The sequence below is a fragment of the Brassica rapa genome, chromosome A01 (genome assembly GCF_000309985.2).
Source record: "Brassica rapa cultivar Chiifu-401-42 chromosome A01, CAAS_Brap_v3.01, whole genome shotgun sequence".
In the NCBI taxonomy this organism is placed as follows: domain Eukaryota; kingdom Viridiplantae; phylum Streptophyta; class Magnoliopsida; order Brassicales; family Brassicaceae; genus Brassica; species Brassica rapa.
In genome coordinates this window covers 26,082,838-26,100,853 of record NC_024795.2, presented here as the reverse complement: position 1 = coordinate 26,100,853, position 18,016 = coordinate 26,082,838, and the positions used below count along the sequence as shown (strand labels likewise).

At 33.4% G+C, this 18,016-nt stretch overlaps 4 protein-coding genes and 2 long non-coding RNA genes across 7 annotated transcripts; 3 read left to right on the top strand and 3 right to left on the bottom strand.

The window, feature by feature from the left end:
- The first annotated feature begins 190 nt into the window (after positions 1–190).
- LOC117128314 lies at positions 191–7,167 on the top strand. Its single transcript, XR_004451602.1, has 2 exons — positions 191–2,588; positions 2,746–7,167. It is a non-coding gene; the product is annotated as an uncharacterized LOC117128314 (long non-coding RNA).
- Positions 7,168–7,634: 467 nt separating this feature from the next.
- Positions 7,635–9,733, top strand: LOC103849723 (protein Iojap, chloroplastic). Its single transcript, XM_009126441.3, has 5 exons — positions 7,635–8,174; positions 8,677–8,803; positions 8,874–9,012; positions 9,095–9,183; positions 9,268–9,733. The coding sequence occupies exons 1-5, from the start codon at positions 7,947–7,949 to the stop codon at positions 9,387–9,389; spliced, it is 705 nt and encodes a 234-aa protein (XP_009124689.1). The 5' UTR covers positions 7,635–7,946; the 3' UTR covers positions 9,390–9,733.
- Positions 9,734–9,983: 250 nt separating this feature from the next.
- Positions 9,984–13,535, bottom strand: LOC103849724 (protein NARROW LEAF 1). Of its 2 annotated transcripts, none has more exons than XM_033280417.1 (7): positions 13,199–13,535; positions 12,623–13,072; positions 12,394–12,543; positions 11,819–12,059; positions 11,238–11,741; positions 10,177–10,762; positions 9,984–10,046 (listed from the first exon to the last, which is right to left on the bottom strand). In XM_033280417.1, the coding sequence occupies exons 2-6, from the start codon at positions 13,010–13,012 to the stop codon at positions 10,362–10,364; spliced, it is 1,686 nt and encodes a 561-aa protein (XP_033136308.1). In that variant the 5' UTR covers positions 13,013–13,072; positions 13,199–13,535; the 3' UTR covers positions 9,984–10,046; positions 10,177–10,361. The 2 variants fall into 2 exon arrangements, with proteins under 2 accessions (XP_033136308.1, XP_009124690.1); XM_009126442.3 differs by having other exon boundaries at positions 10,004–10,055; positions 10,186–10,762.
- A 1,165-nt stretch (positions 13,536–14,700) lies between these two features.
- LOC103849725 (auxin-responsive protein SAUR78) lies at positions 14,701–15,334 on the bottom strand. Its single transcript, XM_009126443.2, has one exon. The coding sequence runs from the start codon at positions 15,288–15,290 to the stop codon at positions 14,865–14,867; it is 426 nt and encodes a 141-aa protein (XP_009124691.1). The 5' UTR covers positions 15,291–15,334; the 3' UTR covers positions 14,701–14,864.
- A 272-nt stretch (positions 15,335–15,606) lies between these two features.
- LOC103849726 lies at positions 15,607–15,993 on the top strand. The gene has a single exon (XM_009126444.3). It carries the CDS (start codon positions 15,668–15,670, stop codon positions 15,932–15,934), a length of 267 nt encoding a protein of 88 aa, XP_009124692.1. The 5' UTR covers positions 15,607–15,667; the 3' UTR covers positions 15,935–15,993.
- A 99-nt stretch (positions 15,994–16,092) lies between these two features.
- LOC108870584 lies at positions 16,093–16,676 on the bottom strand. The gene is made up of 2 exons (XR_001957129.2): positions 16,517–16,676; positions 16,093–16,337 (listed from the first exon to the last, which is right to left on the bottom strand). It is a non-coding gene; the product is annotated as an uncharacterized LOC108870584 (long non-coding RNA).
- Between the last annotated feature and the right edge of the window lie 1,340 nt (positions 16,677–18,016).

Here is an 18,016-nt window from a genome sequence, read left to right as displayed (position 1 = left end):
ATGAGGATTCTTCGGTTATCCGGCTGACCAGTCACCATTAAAGAAGTTTCTTAATTAGAAAAAATAAGATTTGACAACGACATCTGTAAAATCTGTATATCTACCTCATTTACGTTCTTTTATTTTTTTTATTTTTACTATAAATTGTTGTTTCTCTCTTGTTTCGCCTAACTCTTGTCGTTTTTTTTCTTCATATTACTGGTCAAAACTGACAGCAAGTAAATCTATATTGGTAACAAAAGTGTTTGGTGTAAGAAACCGTGGAAGATTCATTGTATGTAGTGTGTGAATACATACGTAAATGCCAATGTGTGCATAATGTATAAACGCCAAAATTGTGGTACATCAAAAGGGGTGGCTCATGTGACAAGAGTTGTGCATCTTGTGACCCTCTTAAATTATTCGTATCGTTTTCAAACAAACGATCATTGTATGTTAGATCAGATCTCAATTTTATTTTTGAAACATCCCAGTATCATTTAACCCCAAGAAAAAATGCCATTAATTCGTTGTAGTAGATTGGGAAATTACTCATTTTATGTTTAATAAAACTACAAAATAACTGCTATGCATGCATGAATTTGAAACGCCAAGGCTCAGAATTTCTGAACAAAAAAAGTTATTTATTTAAAAAACGGAAGACGCCAACAAAAATTTGAAGAATGCCTTATCCGTTGGGACAGACTTGGACAGGTCCGTTAGATTCCAACGGGGCGAATCCGTAAATGAGGCAGAGGACTAGATACAATACAGACGGCACTAACAATGCCACGTGTCAAAATGACAAATGTTAAAGTGTGGGATCTGTGGTCCACGTGTGATGGAGTTGCCGGGATACTAGGGTCGCATGGGCACGTGTGAGGTGCCAGCTTGGCATTATTCTCAGTTTTTTTTTAATTTTAGCTTAAAGAGAAATTTTGATAAATAAAAGAAAATAAAAAGCAGCCGTTGAGAAAGGTACGGTGTACCCACCGCTGCTTCTTTACCTCTTTTTCTAATTTTGTTTGTGTTTTTTTTAATTTTTAATACAGTACTGTTTTGTCTGTTACTCTGCCACATATGTTAAGCTAGAATAATGCCACGTGTCACCATTATCTCTTCCATGTTACGACTTGTGTCATTGCACATTAAGAGGAAAACTATTTGGTTTCTTATTCTTGGTATGGATTTATACTCACCATCCCTAGGAGATATTTTGATTGATTTTTATTAAAAGTTCGAATACTATGATTAATCTCAGTCTTTTAACTGAAATTTTTAACTTTGGTTAAAAGATTGTTTTTAACTTTTTTAGATTTTAATTAAAAAAAATAAGAACCGTTTCTTATATAAAAAATATAAAAACTATTTTTTAGTCAAAAAATATAAAAAAAATTAAATCATGAATTTAATAAACCATGGTTAATCATGCTCTAACTCATTTCGTAAACTATGGTTAATCACGTGTTGCCACGTGTTGGTCTTCTGTCTCTGTCGATACCGAAATGTTAATTTTTCAATGGCCGGGATTCGAACCCAGGTGACGGTACTCACAGCTGTAACTCCTTTACCATTAGAGCTAGAAGCCCCGATTTAGACATATCTTCTCAGTTGCAAAAAAAAATATATCCTCTAAAAAAGGTTTGGGTTATATCATTTCATTTTTATATTAATCTGATTGATATATTCTAAGTTTATCCTTCTAAGCATAATTATTCGCTGAAATGAAAGTCGTTCATTTTAAAATGATACAATAATAATACTCTCTCTATTTTTAAAATATACATATTATAGATTTTTCACATATATTAAAAAAACTTATTAAATATGCATTGTTTTTTGTGAATAACAATTTTTCATAACTTTTAGTCAATAGAAATTTAATAAACACTATTAATTTTTTTGAAACTTACATTTTTTCATAAAATTATACATCGAAAAAGTAAAAAATGTATCTTTTTGAAACAATTTTTTTTCCAGAACATATATCTTCTAGGAAGGGAGAGAGTAAGATATAAAATTATACTAATGAAAATACGTAACATACACTAATTTATAATTAGGAATGCTTGCATCGCATGTCAACTGTTTTCTTAATTCTCAACATTATCGTCTCTCATATAGTTTAATTATTTAACTAGGTCAGATTACGTTTTATTTAGTAGTTGAACCTTTTGTTTTTTATTAGCATTATGTGTATTTAGTCTAATATCGTGCATGCTTATATTTGCATTTAATTAAGCTATATTGCGTCCATGAACATCTATGATCAAATATATAGTCAATCTGGACTATATAGATGCATGCAAGATGTAAACCATATGGTTAACTTTACCGTGAGTTCACACCTTCTATTTGTTTTCTTCATTTCTATGAATTCACATCTTATTTTTTTTGTTATTGCGGGTGGACTCCTTATTTTTATGCCGATCAAATGTATTCAGTAACAGTCACCAAATAAACTAATCTCCAATTAAGTACTACAGCGTATAAAGTAAGTTATTTTTGTTTGCAAACTCATTCAATTCACATAAAGCCACCGGCACATAAATTAAGTTGCCTTGGGAATGCTAATTGCTAGAGCATGAAGAGAGGCATAGAATCACGAGGTTAGCATAGCAACCGCATTAAGATGGGCATGCCTTTTGCATCATCTGCTTTTCAGAACATTATCTTTACCACTATATTACATTTAGTCGTATCATACATTTTATTATTGTTTGGGCCAATCTGACATCGTACAACTATTTTTTTTATCACTGACAGCTCAATATTAAGAAAATACTGAAGGTGCAGGTTGCCTAATAACAAAAGTCGAGGCTCGTTCTTGAATATACTCCCTCGGTTTCTAAATGTAGGTAGTTTTAGCAAAAAAAATTTGTTTCACAATATAAATAATTTACATATTTCAATGCACTTTTTCATTTATTGAATATTGTGTGACCAATGAAATAATGTTAAACTTTTTATAATTGGTTAAATTAATTGATTAAATGATATATTTTTTTAGATAACAACTTTCTAAATATTTGTACTATTAAGTAAAACTACTTATAATTAAAAACAGAGGAAGTATTACTTATCTAAAGAGTCGCGTTCACATGGGATTAAACTATAAAATCTGCATACATATCGGATGATAAAAGAAGATCAACTGAATAAGTCTCACATTTGAACTAGTTTGGTTTATAAATTATAATGGTGTCATCATCTCATTTTTTTGTTTAGGTAAGGTTCAAGTTTATTTCTTTTAAAACCCTAAATAATTAATTGTTGAGAGGATTGATGTACATATAGTGAAAAAAAAAATATAGAAAGTAACTTGTTTGAATATTTCAACGTATGACTATGATGATTCAATTGCTTTATTTTACTAGATGTGCAGTGAGTAAATCATTAAATAAATATCACCAGTCAAATAGTACTAAAAATTAATCTAGATTCGCAAGAATATAAATTTTATAGAAGAAAATAATATATGTAGGTAAGTGGTTTTGGCGTGCCTGCTTTTGAGGGCAAAGGCATGACTCATAAACGTAGTTCTTTTTCTTTAGTTGAATTTAAAAGAGTTGTTGATCTATTATTTTCCACACATCATCTCAACCCTTCACCATAATGAGAATCTCAATGTCACACCAACGCATAATCGCACATCTAAATTTGTATATGGAACAAACTTTATTGTTCTTTTCTCCAAAGGAATCTCGTTTTCAGCATCCCTATATGCATAATATATTTTGTAGTATTCATAAGGTCTTCTGTCATATATTCTCGATAGACATCACGCCATCATCTATGCCATACATAGAGTTCTAAAAGTTATGTACTTGTCAATATATAAAAGTAAACAATATGCACGTCCAATATATGTAATACTATGTGTTTGGCACGTATTTAGTAGATATCGATAAACACAAAATACGTGAAAGCAATGCATCGGGAAAGTTGGTTGAGCAAGGAATTGGATACGGCTCGAGATGGCATCACATGTATTGGAAAAAGTAAAGCAATGTGTCATTATAAACCATAAACCTCAATAGTAATAGTGTTTCCGCTTTCTTATTACTCCCATCAACAAATATTTTGTTATCTTCACAACAAGTAAAATGGATTCAGTTATCAAGATTATAAGTTTCCGCTATTACATATCTCAAACATCTACTTGACAACCACCACCACATTATATATTTGACGTTTTTTTGTCAAAATATATGGTTGTAGAAATTAAAAGCAAGCTGATATATTAAGTTATATTAGTGGGGTATTTTGGTGAAGAAGGGAGGTGGATATATAGGTGAATCGAGCCCATTGTCAACATCTTACTTGTATTGGAAACACACTACACTAGGACCTTAATTTCCACTCCTCGCAACAATTATATATTCCACGATTTTTATTGACCGTTGCACTCGATTTCATGCACCCATGTGGACCCACCTAACCTATCTGATAAAGTGATAATTGAGTAGAACAGCAAAGATGTATGAATTTTCATGTTTTTACACACGTTACGTGGATCCAAGGCAATTGTAGATCGAGACGAGCCGTAATTATCGAGGACTGGTATATATAATGACAATCATGTAATAAAATAAAGGAATAGATCAGCCCTCTATTATCACTCATGGTTTCATCACCTAATCTTGATGACCTATCCCCACGTTAACGTTTCATTTTGGAATCGGGTGCCACAACTAATCTCACTTTTCCATGTTAGATATGAATCAAAATTTGACTAAACTTGTCATGTTTAAATTAATTAATTAGCGTGCTAATTAGCTGCCAAGATTGATTAACATATGATGCTGATGAAAATAATAAATTTTCTGAGTGAAGATAAGGGAATCATCACCCCACCCACCCACTAAACATAATGACAGAAACGAGTGAAATTGATATGTCTTTCTCTTTTCTTTTCTGAACACAAAATGAATCCATGTTATAAAAATAAATTAAAATTCCTAGATAAATTTAACATTAAATTTCGGCAGAAAATGAATGGTTCTTCTTATTCTCCAATTCCATTGCACCACATTTCTCCATGGATTTGGTATGTCAAATAATTTTGAAAAAATATATGTTTAGTATGAATAGATGTGATATAACAAAAAAAAAGAATTGTCAGAATAATGCATCATTAAATAAATGGTACAAAAAGAAAGGTGAGATCCCTAATAATAATAGAAACGTTGACAGGAAGGTAGATGTGCGTTTGTATTATTTTGGATTGTCCCTCTCTTCTCTTCCTCTATAATTACACTAACTTGTCGAATTCATCACACTTCCCCAACCAAACTTGTTTGCTCCATATATAATTATTATCAATTTATTGATATATGCAGGCAGAGACATGTGTGTGTCTGTCTAGCATATATAGTAGTAGCTCACATAAATTATATCGATTGATTCCGTGGGATTATGACCTATGTTAGATTGTGACATTTGAGGTTTTTTGGCACTCTGCGTTATGTACGCATCATAGACTGCGACATTTTTTGTGTGTATGCATATATGATGATGATTAATGATTTATGCCAATTTGGGAACTCTAGTAAGTATGCTTTTAGTGGTCCATCCCATTTTCAAATCTTATCTTGTCTTTTCTTTTTTGCTAAGAATGTAAATTTCATTTTACAAAATGAAAGTTGAGGTTACAAAAGGTTATACACAAAAAAAAAAAAACTTCTACACTTGGTTCCACGGCCAAAAAAATGTAAAAAAAAAACATGAAAGTAAAGATAATCGCTAGAAGTGAAAAAAATCTTATCTTTTCAATAATTCCATATCTCAACAAGCTAGCCTTTAATCCAAACTAATGAAGGTAGCTTGATTTGTTTATATTTGTAAAATAACTAAAATAACAAAGCCTGAATTTATAAGTTTCGGACTGTTCATGAGCTGATATGGTTCTTCGAAACAAGCTCATTTGAACTTAGGCCCAACTAAAGTCTTACACTGTAAATAAGTAAACAAGCCCATGACACAACCTTACAGTTTTACAAACATTATTTTTTTTTACAAACATGCATACTCTATTTTTTTTTTCTTTAGAAAATGTAACATTCCTCAGTATTTTAAATGTTCATTCCTCAGTACTTTTACAAACGTAAGGTTGTGTAAAAAATTCCTCAGTTTTCTTACAAACGTAAGGTTGTGTAAAAAAATAATGTTTGTAAGAATACTGAGGAATCTTACACTGTAAATAAGTAAACAAGCCCATGACACAACCTTACAGTTTTACAAACATTCATCCACAGAAAAACGTAACACGATTTTTTTTGTATACATTCTCACCTATGTAAAACTATAATGAAATTGACCTTAAAACGAGAATTACTATTCAATTAAATGTTCAAAAATGCGTTAGCGGGTAATGGTTTATAACATTAACTAGATTTTGACCCGCGGTTAAGAAACGCATATATTTTTTTGGTGACCGTAAACTCAAATATTAAATGAATTTATGTTTATTATTAAATATCAAAAATATTTAAAAGCTGTTCTATTATTATTATTTCAGTCCGGTACAATGTTTTCATTGAGTTTTCATATCCGAATCAGACTTGTGGTCGAACCGTAAGATCTAGTAACTCATATATAGTGGGACAGTAATAAATATAGTAAAAGTATCTGAAAATTTAAAAGACCGTTATTAGCCCACAGAGAAAAATATAATTTGTTTTTTATTTTATAAATTTTTGATATATTAATATATATTTGACTTGTATAAGAAATTTCTTTTAACAAATATTTTTAAGTTTATTTATAAATATATTAATTATCAATCTACCAAAATAGTGAAGCAAGTATTATTTTTTTTTCCTTTTTTAATTTTCTATCAAACTATTATCAATTATTTTTTTTTTAAAAAAAATCAGTTTGTGACAGACATTTTATTATTAGAAATCCATACAATTTAAATAATGTTACATTTATATGTATTTATGTATAAAATGGTCTTCATAATTTGGGATTTTGTAAAAAAATGGTCTAAAGTTAATTTGGTTAATTTTTTTTTCTGTAACAAAAGTTAATTGGATTTATAATTTACTTTTCTGAATGGGTTGTATCAGTTAAATTATCTTTTTTAAGTTAAACGCCCAAAAACCAATTAATAATATTTATTTTGCTAATAATAAAGTGAGATTAAATAGAGATAACATATAATATATAAGAAGGACAAAAAAAAATGTTCAAACAACTTTTTAAATAGATTTATTTAAACTTTTTTCTTTTAATAGTATTGATTAATAACACTTTAAAACTGTTTTTTTTGTCAAACAGTTTAAAATTATTATTTAATCGATTTAATTTTTTTTTTTGTAAAATAAAATAATATAACAAAATATACGATTAATTACAAAAGTAAAAAATTAAAGGATAATTATATGGACAATTGTCAATAATAGCACATTTTGAAGTTTATGTCTCAAAAATAGCACTAGAAGGAGAAAGTCACAAAAATGACATTCATTAAAGGGTAAAATGTCCCTAATATCCTTGGTTTAAATTAAATAAACAAATAAAAATAAATAAAAAATATAAAAATAAAAATAAAAAAAAAATTTATAGTTTCAGATTCGAAATTTTTATAATTTTTTTTAAAAAAAAAAATTTTGAATTTTTTTGAATTTTTTTTTCAAATTTTCTTTTTATAGTTTAAAAATAATTTTTGAAACTGTTTTAAAAAATTTTATTTTTTATTTTAGTATTTATTTTTTATAATATTTTAAACCCTAATTCCAAAACCCCACCCCCTTAACTCTAAACCCTAAAGTTTAGATTAATTAACCTAAGGGTATAAATGTATATTTACATTTTTAATGAAATCTATTTTTATGACTTTGAACGGCTATTTTGGGAACAAAAATTTGGTTTGGTGCTATTAGTTTTTTTCTCTAATTATATCTTATCTGCTTCTAAACAGCGACGAGAGGTTTCGAAACTCTCTCCCAACGAGCGATAAAATGGCGACTTCAACCGGTCTCAACGTCGCCGGAGCTCTGCTTTCCGGAGATTTTCGTTTACCATCTTTATCCTCTCAAACACGCAGAGAGAGTTCTTCCATGTTTTGCCTCAGCAATGGAGATCTATCGGCACCATATACTTGCTCTTGGCGACAATCCAGAGACAAAGCTCTAACGAACTCGAAGAGCTTTGCTGTGGGAATAGAAGCTGAAGATGGCTTCCTCTCGGTACGTTCAAACTCTGACCACTTCTCTGTTCCTCGCAGTTTCCTCTCTAGTTGTGTTTTGTTGTAGGAAGTAGTTTCCTGGGTCGGTTTGAAAGTAGATAGATTCAGTTAAAGATTGGAACTTTATGGTTGCTTGGTTTCCAAGTTTCAACCTTTAAGACTTTTAGAATTGGTACAAGTGATGGGTTCCTTTTTTATTACACTGTTTCGGTTTGAAAGTAGATAGATTCAGTTAAAGATTGGAACTTTATGGTTGTTTGGGTTCAAAGTTTCAACCTTTAAGACGTTTAGGATTGCTACAAGTGATGGCTTCCTTTTAGTTACACTGTTTCGGTTTGAAAGTAGAGAGATTCTGTTAAAGATTGGAACTTTATGTTTGTTTGGGTTCAAAGTTTCAACCTTTTAAGACGTTTAGGATTGGTACAAGTGATGGGTTCCTTTTTTAGTTGCACTTTTTTTTTTAGTTGAGTTGTGTTGAGTTTGTTTGACTCTGTAATGTGTAGAATGTAAGTGAAGATAGTGACGAGATGTTCGACGACTTGTTCAACAAATACGGGAAGGTTGTTTACAAGAGCGACGATTTAAAGTCTCCAACAGCTGAGGTAGATGACGACGCAGAGAGTTTAGCATGTAATAAGCCAAAAGCCTTTATTCTCCAACTCATTGGTTTATTAACTAACTGAGAATCCACTCTTTGCAGTTGCTGTTGAAATGGCTAAAGTTGCGAGTGAGGTGAAAGCTGGAGACATTAAGGTCCTCTTCGTGAAGCCTCTCGTCTACTGGACTCGTTTTTTCATCATAGCCACTGCGTTTTCACGACCTCAAATCGATGCAATCGGGTATATATCTCTATTTAAGACTCTCTCTCACACTGATATCACTATAAACAGTCTTTCTCATATCATGAGCCGTTGGATGCAGGTCGAGGATGAGAGACATGGCTGAGAAGAAGTACGGGAAGGTTGCTAATGGAGATGTAAAGCCAAACGCGTGGACGTTGTTGGATTTTGGTTAGTTTCTTTCTTACTTGCGTTTGGTAATGAAGATGTAAAGGCGAATGCGTGAGAGTTTATGTTTTGGTTGTGTGCGTTCAGGAGATGTGGTGATCCATTTATTCTTACCTCCGCAAAGAACGTTCTATAACTTGGAAGATTTCTATGGGAATGCAATGTCGGTTCCACTTCCTTTTGAAGATCAGGCACCACCTCGAAGCTGAGGATGATGATACTGTATGTCTGCTCTAGAAAAAAGAAAAGGCAAAACAGTTTGTAAGAAGTTTCTTTCTCCATGAGTGAATCATGCCCAAGAAGGAAGGAAGGCGTTGGAGTTTTCATTTTGGTTCGTCCAAGGCATTGCTTTGGACGTGAGGGTGGTTTGATGGATTTTGGTGGCTAAGATGGTCCAACAATACTAGAGATCTTGGACATGTTTGTAGTCACAGCAACGAAATGTATGTATTTTAGCCAATTAGTTAGAAATATTTTCAGTCTTATCTTCAAATGAAATGAATTCAAATCTTGTATTTATCAAGAACCATATGAACATGCTTCTTTGTGCAAAGATGAGAGTATCACAGAACATGCTATACAATGTAAAATTTACAAATAATAAGAGTCATTCACACAGCTTTCCATAGCTTATACACAGCAATGTACAATCATTGACCCTGAAACATGATTGGAACAGTCCAGACAACACAAGTAACCTCGGAAATATAAGTTAAAGTGAGAATGGAATGAGTTTTTGAGTAAGAGAATGGTTAACCAATCTCTATGTGGAATTTGATTTGTCATAATGTGTTGACTGTTTTTCAACTTCAAAAACTCTCTTAAATAATGGTCCAATGTTCATTTTCAACTTGTTATGACATTAACTTTGTGACTTCAATGGACGCCTTAAGTGGCAAGAAAATCCGGATTTCTATGGGTCTCTTGGTGATTAGTCCTTGGACCTAGAAAATTTTTAGGATCACACCAAAATTATCAAAAAAAAAAAAAAAAAAACTTTGTGACTTCAATGATACAATGATGAACGTTGAGAAATGGAATTTTAGACAAACAGAAGAAAAAAGACAATCAAACTGAATCTAAAGTTGACTATGTTCCAGTCCGAATAACATTTCCAATGAAAGTGTGGAGAACAGCAAGACAATCAATCTTCAAGGCGACAAAAGTTCTTGAACTTACGTCTATTCAGCGGGTCTCATTCTATCCTTAGTCATCTCAGTGCGTCTGCGTTTAGTTCCATTGTCCCCTTCTCCTAAACGCAGTCCTACACATAAATCCCCATCGCATCCACCATTTGCAAGACCAGCATTAAGATCCTCTCTAGCTGTCTCAGGCCAAGCAGACACAGAACACTGACCGCTGAAGCTCGGCATGAACTGGTGCTCCACACTCGGAGGACCTCCTTTTGTTTCTATCCTCTCTTCAAGGTCAATGTGTTGGACCTGAAGAGGTCCTAACGACGCCTCTACCTTCTCCTCAGGGCTTCTCTTCTCTTTCTTGAGATTCACATACGGAGGTGATGAGTCTGCAACCATTGAGCTCATCCCTGTTGTTGAAGCAGCTCGTTGCTCTTGCACTGCCGCTGAAACAAGTACAACAAACACAAACACAAACACAAACACAAGTCATGTTACTTCTATATGCTTAAGAAGTAAAATATTACTAGGCCTGCAGGTTCGGTTTCTTCGGTTATTTCGGGTCAATTAGTTCAGAAATCAGTTAGTTCGGGTTGGTAAAAATCTCACCAAAGTGAACCAAAAGAAATTCTGTTCGTTAGTTCAGTTTCAAAGAATTTTACCGAAGTTTTTGGTTTTGCGGTTAGTTTGGTTAAATTTTCAGTTTAAATATAATAAAATTCGGAAAATTTTGGTTCGGATTTTGGTTAGTTTGGTGTGAAATTTTGGTTAAGATTGGTACTGTGGTAAAAAAAATAATTTTTTAGAAAACGAACTAACCGACTACCGAATCGAAAACCGTATTTTCCGAACTGAACCGAACCTTCTAACCGAATTCGGTTTGGTTCGGCATGTTCGGGTAATAACCGCAGGCAAGATTACCTTTCAACCCTTCATCGGTGGTGATTAGATCAAGCTGAAGATGTGTAAGTAACCTTCCCAGATCAACTCCAGTAGTCCAGCTCTCTGGAGACTCACCTACTTTCAGCTTCAACCTCCCACGGCTACCAGTGCCTCCCCATATGATCCCAATAGGCCTCGCATTCTCCTCCTCTCCTTTCATCACTATCAAGCTCCCACTATCTCCTTCAAGATCAAAAGGACTGCGATGGTTCTCCCCAACAACAAGGAAGTCAGTGAGGAAGCAGACACCTCTCTCGTCATTGTACTCCAAAGCATAAGCAAGAACGGTTCCTGTAGTCAAGCCGGAGCTTCTACCGACTTTCACCACCTGTTTCCCTACTAAACTCCCAACTGGTGACTGCAGCTCAATGGCTTTGACCTCTCCAATCTCTCCTACTCCACCTTTGACAGAGGTTGTGACACGTGACAGGTCGTAGTCGTCTGCAAAGGGGATGAATGCTCCATCTGCTCTCACAAACGTCTCTGCAAAAAATACATTAAAAGTTATTGCTAGCAGTTGTTGATGTTTAACCTCAAGAACTTGATGTTTTTTTTTAAACCTGGATTGGTGCCAGCGAAAATGCCAAACCAAAGATCGTCTGTGATGAAGGAAGTGGCTCTCTCAACGGCTCCAAGGTAGACACCAGGGCCAAGTGCAGGAGGGAGAGGATGAAACATCTTCTGGCTTGGATAGTCTAAGTTAACAGCAACGTGACGGTTAGTCACAAACCCAACTTGTCTACCTCCTGTTTGACTTCTCACTATTGCACCTAAAGTCCCACAAGTCTCCTGGCTTGCCACCTGATTAAGATTAAGAACATCACAACACAAAATCGAGTTTGCCGTTGTTAATTCTGGAAATGTCTTAAATCTTTGTGTACCAGTAAGTTTGCCGTTGTTAATTCTGGAAATGTCTTAAATCTTTGTGTACCAGTAAAAAATACAGTCCGTCTTTTAGGATCAGGAAAAATAGTATAAATACGGGTTTAATGGATTGTAAATTTATTCATTAACATGGATATTTGCCTCAATTCGTTTTGCTTTATTAAGTTTATTTGTTTTCTTTTAAGTTAATTCGCGTTTGTTCATAACAAGCGGTCATTTCCATAACATCAGATCACAAATGAGATTATACCTGAGAGCCAGATCCAATGATGGGATCAGAACCTTGGAGATGATCAACAATATCAGTGGTGAATGTTTGCTTAGGAGTAGGCTGATGATCAGGCTCTCCAAAATACGAAAACTCCACCACATCTACATCACACCATATCCCTCCTGCTCCCTAAATCAACTCCCCCAAAACCACACATTCATTCACAACCATTCTAACACTACCAAACTTTAAAGATTTCAAACGGTACCTCAAGAGCAGTAGGAAGACACTGAAGAGGGCTAAGCCACTGCTTATGCACTTTCCTAGACACAAACACAATGATAGCAGGTATGTCCGTGAGAACTCCTCTTCGGATCCGGAACCCTATGGCGGTTCCAAGACTGTAACAGCGCAGGATCTTGCTGTGGAAGGCTCTTATGGTCATGAGCTCGAGCAAAGTTGTGGCTCGTTGCCCTTTGGGCTCGGTGGAAGCTGGTTCAGGAGAAACCTCTTCCTCCTCATCCTCTTCCTTCTGCAAGTTTGAGAAGTAGTTGGCTCTCTCCTCCGCTGCGTTGCTTAGCCTGCTTGAAGTCGGCCATGAGAAGTAAGACGCCGCCGTGAACTCACAGTGTTGACCTGCTGATCCTGGCTGACGCATTGTTGCTCTAGTAATCCACAAAGTCGCGTCTTTTATTTCGTTTTGATTGACCAATCACATCTACACAAGTAACAAGAGAAGCTAAAGATGATCAGAGAGAAGAACAAAGTTTTGAAGGCTATTGATGCAGAGAACCCACTAAGAGTGTCAGATACTGATCAGATCAAAGAGTTTGGATTAGATTACCTGAGGATTCATAAACCCTTAGTCAACGAGCTGTGGCCATAAGTCCACTGAAACACCAGTTTGTTGAAACTTGTTTAGTTCAAAACTTAGCAGTGGAAGGAAAGAGTAAAGTTACAACCTTTATCTTTTTTCTTGATTAGAAAATGATAAAGACTTCAGTTTCATCTCAAAAAGATTAGTGGGTAAAGTACTAAAGTATCATAAAGTTTGCAACTTTTTATAGTAACAACGCGCCTCTGGTCGGTATTAATTATGGGTTAGTGTGTCTTAGTGGATTGATGTCAGAAACCTTATCTTGTCTGGTTCCGATTTGCCAACTTTTTGTTTGATCAAATACAGTTATTCTCCGGTTTATGGGCTTCACTTAGGCCCATTAATCATTTGCCTTATACTCACTCACTCCGTATTTGAAAGATTAATATTTTAGAAAGAGAAAAAGACTAGGATAACACCAAACCAAGTTTTTGTTCCCAAAGTAACACTCAAGGCTCAAAGTCACAAAAATAGGTTTCATTAAAAAAGTAAATATACACTTATACTCCTTGAGTTAATTAATCTAAACTTTAGGGTTTAGAGTTAAGGGGTAGGGTTTTGGAATTATGGTTTAAAATTTTATAAAAACTAAATACTAAAATAAAAAATAAAAATTATAAAAACAGTTTCAAAAAGTATTTTTAAATTATAAAAAAAAAATTGAAAAAAAAAATAAAAAAAAATTTCGAAAAAAAATTTCAAAAAAAAATTATAAAAATTTCGAATCTGAAAAAACATAATCTGAAACTATAAAAAAAAAATTTCTTTTATTTTTATTTTTATTTTATTATTATTTTTATTTATTTTTGTTTATTTATTTAATTTTAAACCAAGGGTATTAGGGATATTTTACCCTTTAATGAATGTCATTTTTGTGACTTTCTCCTTCTAGTGCTATTTTTGAGACATAAACTTCAAAAGGTGCTATTATTGACAATTGCTCTTTTAGAAATTACACAGTTATTAATAAAAATTAACTTCATATTTTAGTTACTATTTTTAGTTTTGTTTGATTTTCAATAAAATTCTACCATTCATATTTTAGATTTTACGTTTTAGTTTTAATATAAAGTGAATTAAGTAAAAATCTAAAATATGATTCTTTAAATATAAAAATAAAATCTAAAATATCAATTTTAAGTACAGAGAGAGTATTAGTTGTTAATTGTTTTCATTTCTAATACTCTCTCCATTTTTTTATATTTGACGTTTTAGAAGTATTTTTTTGTTCTATATTATTTGATATTTTCAATTTTTATATAAAATTTATTACTAATTAATGCTAGATGACTAATGATATTATAATTTTTATTTTATTATTAGTTAAATTATGGTTAGGTAAATAATTAATGATGTTTTTGTTTATAAAATTAAATGTTTTTTAATTTATGTGTACAATCCTAAAACGTCAAATAAAAAAAATATGGAGGGAGTTCAAAAAAAAAAAAAAGCACCACTTTGGTAGGATGTCTTTGTTAACCATCAGCACTAAAGTAAAGGAAGACAACATATTGATACATATACTTCCCAAGCAAAGAAACTAAGGCTTTAAGGTTTAAACCGATGCATAAACAATTGTAACTTGTAATAGAAGGAAGACAACACTTTGGTAGAAAAAAAAAGTGAAACCTAATCAAGGAGAGAGATAGAGATGGGCAAAGTCATCTAAAGACTCGAGTATTTGCCCCTGGTCTCCGTTTTCAAGCATCCAAAGGAGATGATCGAACAAAACAACTTCACATTTCACAGTAATTATACAGCTTCCATCTTCATCACCATCATCATCTTCGTACCTCTGTTGCTTCTCCACAAGAGCGTTGAGTAAAGGGTGCTTCAGGTGTTGCTTACTGATCAAGTAAGGTTTCTTGGTACGTCCGACCAACACTGTCTGGTACAAAGACGGTGTAGGGCTGCTTTGGTCGATGTCATGGAGATGGTCTTGTGGATCTCTTCTTGCTGATTGGGATCTGAGGCTTGTGTAGGAATATGAACGACTTAATTGTGTGGACACGCTCTTGCATCTCCTTAACAGCATCATCATTCTCATCTTCTTCATCATTGAGTCAATTCTATTTGTGTAGGAATATGAACTCTCTTTCTTCTCTTTTGCTGTTTGAAGAAGATACTTGAAACATACTAAAGGGTATTAAAAGAGGAGATAGAAGGTAGGTGATACGTCTCATTACTTAGCAGTTCAAGTTTTTTCACAACTAATTTAATTCATTAATCTGTAGATTTTTTTCATAACACAAAACTTAGGTACAAAGAAAAATGCGTGTTTATTTTGACGTCATTGCAACTAGTGTGAACGTGTCAACAAAAGAAAAACACAACAAGGAGAAGTAAGCACAACACTAGAGCTTAGAGAGTGACACGAAGAACCTCGCACTGTTTATATACGTCCCATGTCAAGTCATTATCCATTAAACCATAGAGATGGCAAAGAACAAAGATGACATAAAGTATGCAACCGCTCAAACGAAGCAATCGGAAGACGAGGCGATTCGAGTGAGATACAAACACGGGACACCACTGGAAGGAGGAAAGATCGCAGAGTCTGAGCCTGTAGAGTTGTTCTCAAGCGCTCAAGGAATCGAAAAGGGAAAGGATCAGGCAGCGTCTGAGATCACTGGAGAACAGAAACAGATGCACCGTGACGTGAAAGATGTCCCCGGAACGCGTACAGATGATAGCCCTCGTTAAACTTATGTAGCTTAAGTCAGTTCTATATGCACTTTTCTAAATAAAGTACGTTTTGATCATTCATCTATACTCATAGACCATTATTTAAATCACTAAACTTGTAATAAACATACCATCTATACTCTTAAACCATTATTCTAATCACTAAACTTGTAATGAACATAACAATATCCAGAAAATTATAAGATAAATCTCTGCTTGTAGTAGATATAAAAGGGAGTGAGCAAAACATGTTCTACAGACGATTGTTTGAAACTTGTAAGACTTAAAAACATAACTGGTTCGAGAAACAAGAAAGGGATCACAGAGATTTATGGATAAGGCACGATGACGCAGACTACTTAGATCTCTGTCTCATCTTCCTGCGCTTCCTCTTCAACCTCCTCATGCGCTTCTTCTTCCACTGCAAGAAATTAAACCAAGTCATAACAATGATATCAGTCCAACTAGTTTTGTTTTCCGTTCCAACAAGACATGAAACGACATAATCAAGAACAGGAGTTTGTGATACTAAGATCCTAACAAACTTGTATGAATAGCAGAAACAATGAAAAATAAGAGAACTATACAACAAGACCATACCTTGGCTCTCATGGTGAATTCGCCGAACTTAGATGCGTCGTCTCTGCTCGCTGATCTCTCTCCACTTACATATAGCTAGGGTTTTCCTCTTTCCCTTACATAAATTGGATAAGGCCCTGATATATTTTAAACGGGCCGGAAAATCTAAAGGCCCATGTAATGATTTTAAAGCAGGTAATAAATGGGATTGAAGACAAAAAAAAAAGAGTACACCAAATAGTTGCTGAGAAGAGGACAACAAAGTGTGTGTTTTTTTTTTGCTGGAGAGGCGACAGTGTTGCTGCTATTCATTAACACATACTTCCAATTTCTACGTTAACGGTAATAACTCATATACGTCTTCACTCCCATTGCAATCACATGCACACTTTTGTCACTTCAATTTTTTTTGTTTTTTTTCGCTGTTTCACATTTCTCATACTGTGCACTTTTAAATATTTACTATTGAATGTGGCATTTGGTTCACTGTAGCGAACAGCTAAGAAACCAGCTCAAGCTGGCCCTTTCTTTGTGCTGCAGCTAATATATATATGTCCCCCTTTGTTCCATTTACATTCACTAAAGTCTAAAGGCAAATATATAGATGTAGGTTTTCCATACTCATAACAAAAGTAATCATATATAATGCAGGTACGAAAGAGGCTATCAACCTCAGCATTTGATTTACATATATAGAATGATAAGAGTTGTAACACTCGCACCATAAAACAGTTTGACAATTGTTGCCAGATTAGGATAAGGACGTGCATTGTCCTAGTTCATAGATGTGTAGTGCATCCCACCATATTATCATTTCATAACGTGCATCTCGTCGAAGCAACAAGAAGTAGGTTAGCTAGGTTTATACAGTCCTTACTGGGACTAGTTTTGAATTTTGATGTTTGTATATTTGTGTATGGAATGTGAAAAAATACTAACATCTTAATGTCCATTTGATATACTAGACTTGGTATATATTTCTAACTAATTCTACCTTTCTTGTCGTCCTTTTCTACTTTAGGCCATTTGTCGTGGACTCGTGACTGTTTATTCCAAAATATAATGCAGAAATATCAATTAATAAATATGTGTACTGAAAAAGAGAAAAGAAACATTAATTGTATACAAGCCTCATGAGAATCTATCAGAGGGCGAAAGGCTGAGAACCATCACGTTCTCTCCTTCAGTTACACTACTTTGTTCTTCATTTCTTATTGTCCACAACTTTTTTTTATTGTCCTCATTTTTGATACATTATTTTCTATTCAAACGATATAGATATTTATATATATATATTTCTTTTGTCATTTGTCCCTTGATACAAATACGTATATTACAGAACTTTGAAAGTGTAATATTGTACTTATAATTAAGCTATGATAAAATAATTGCATAATTTTTTTTTTTTAAACTTAAAATTGCATAATTGCATAAATTCATGTCAGTGTTATGTAACCCATTGAAGCATAATTAAGTATAGTCTCCAAGAATCCCAATCCATCCGATCAAATGGTTCTCAGA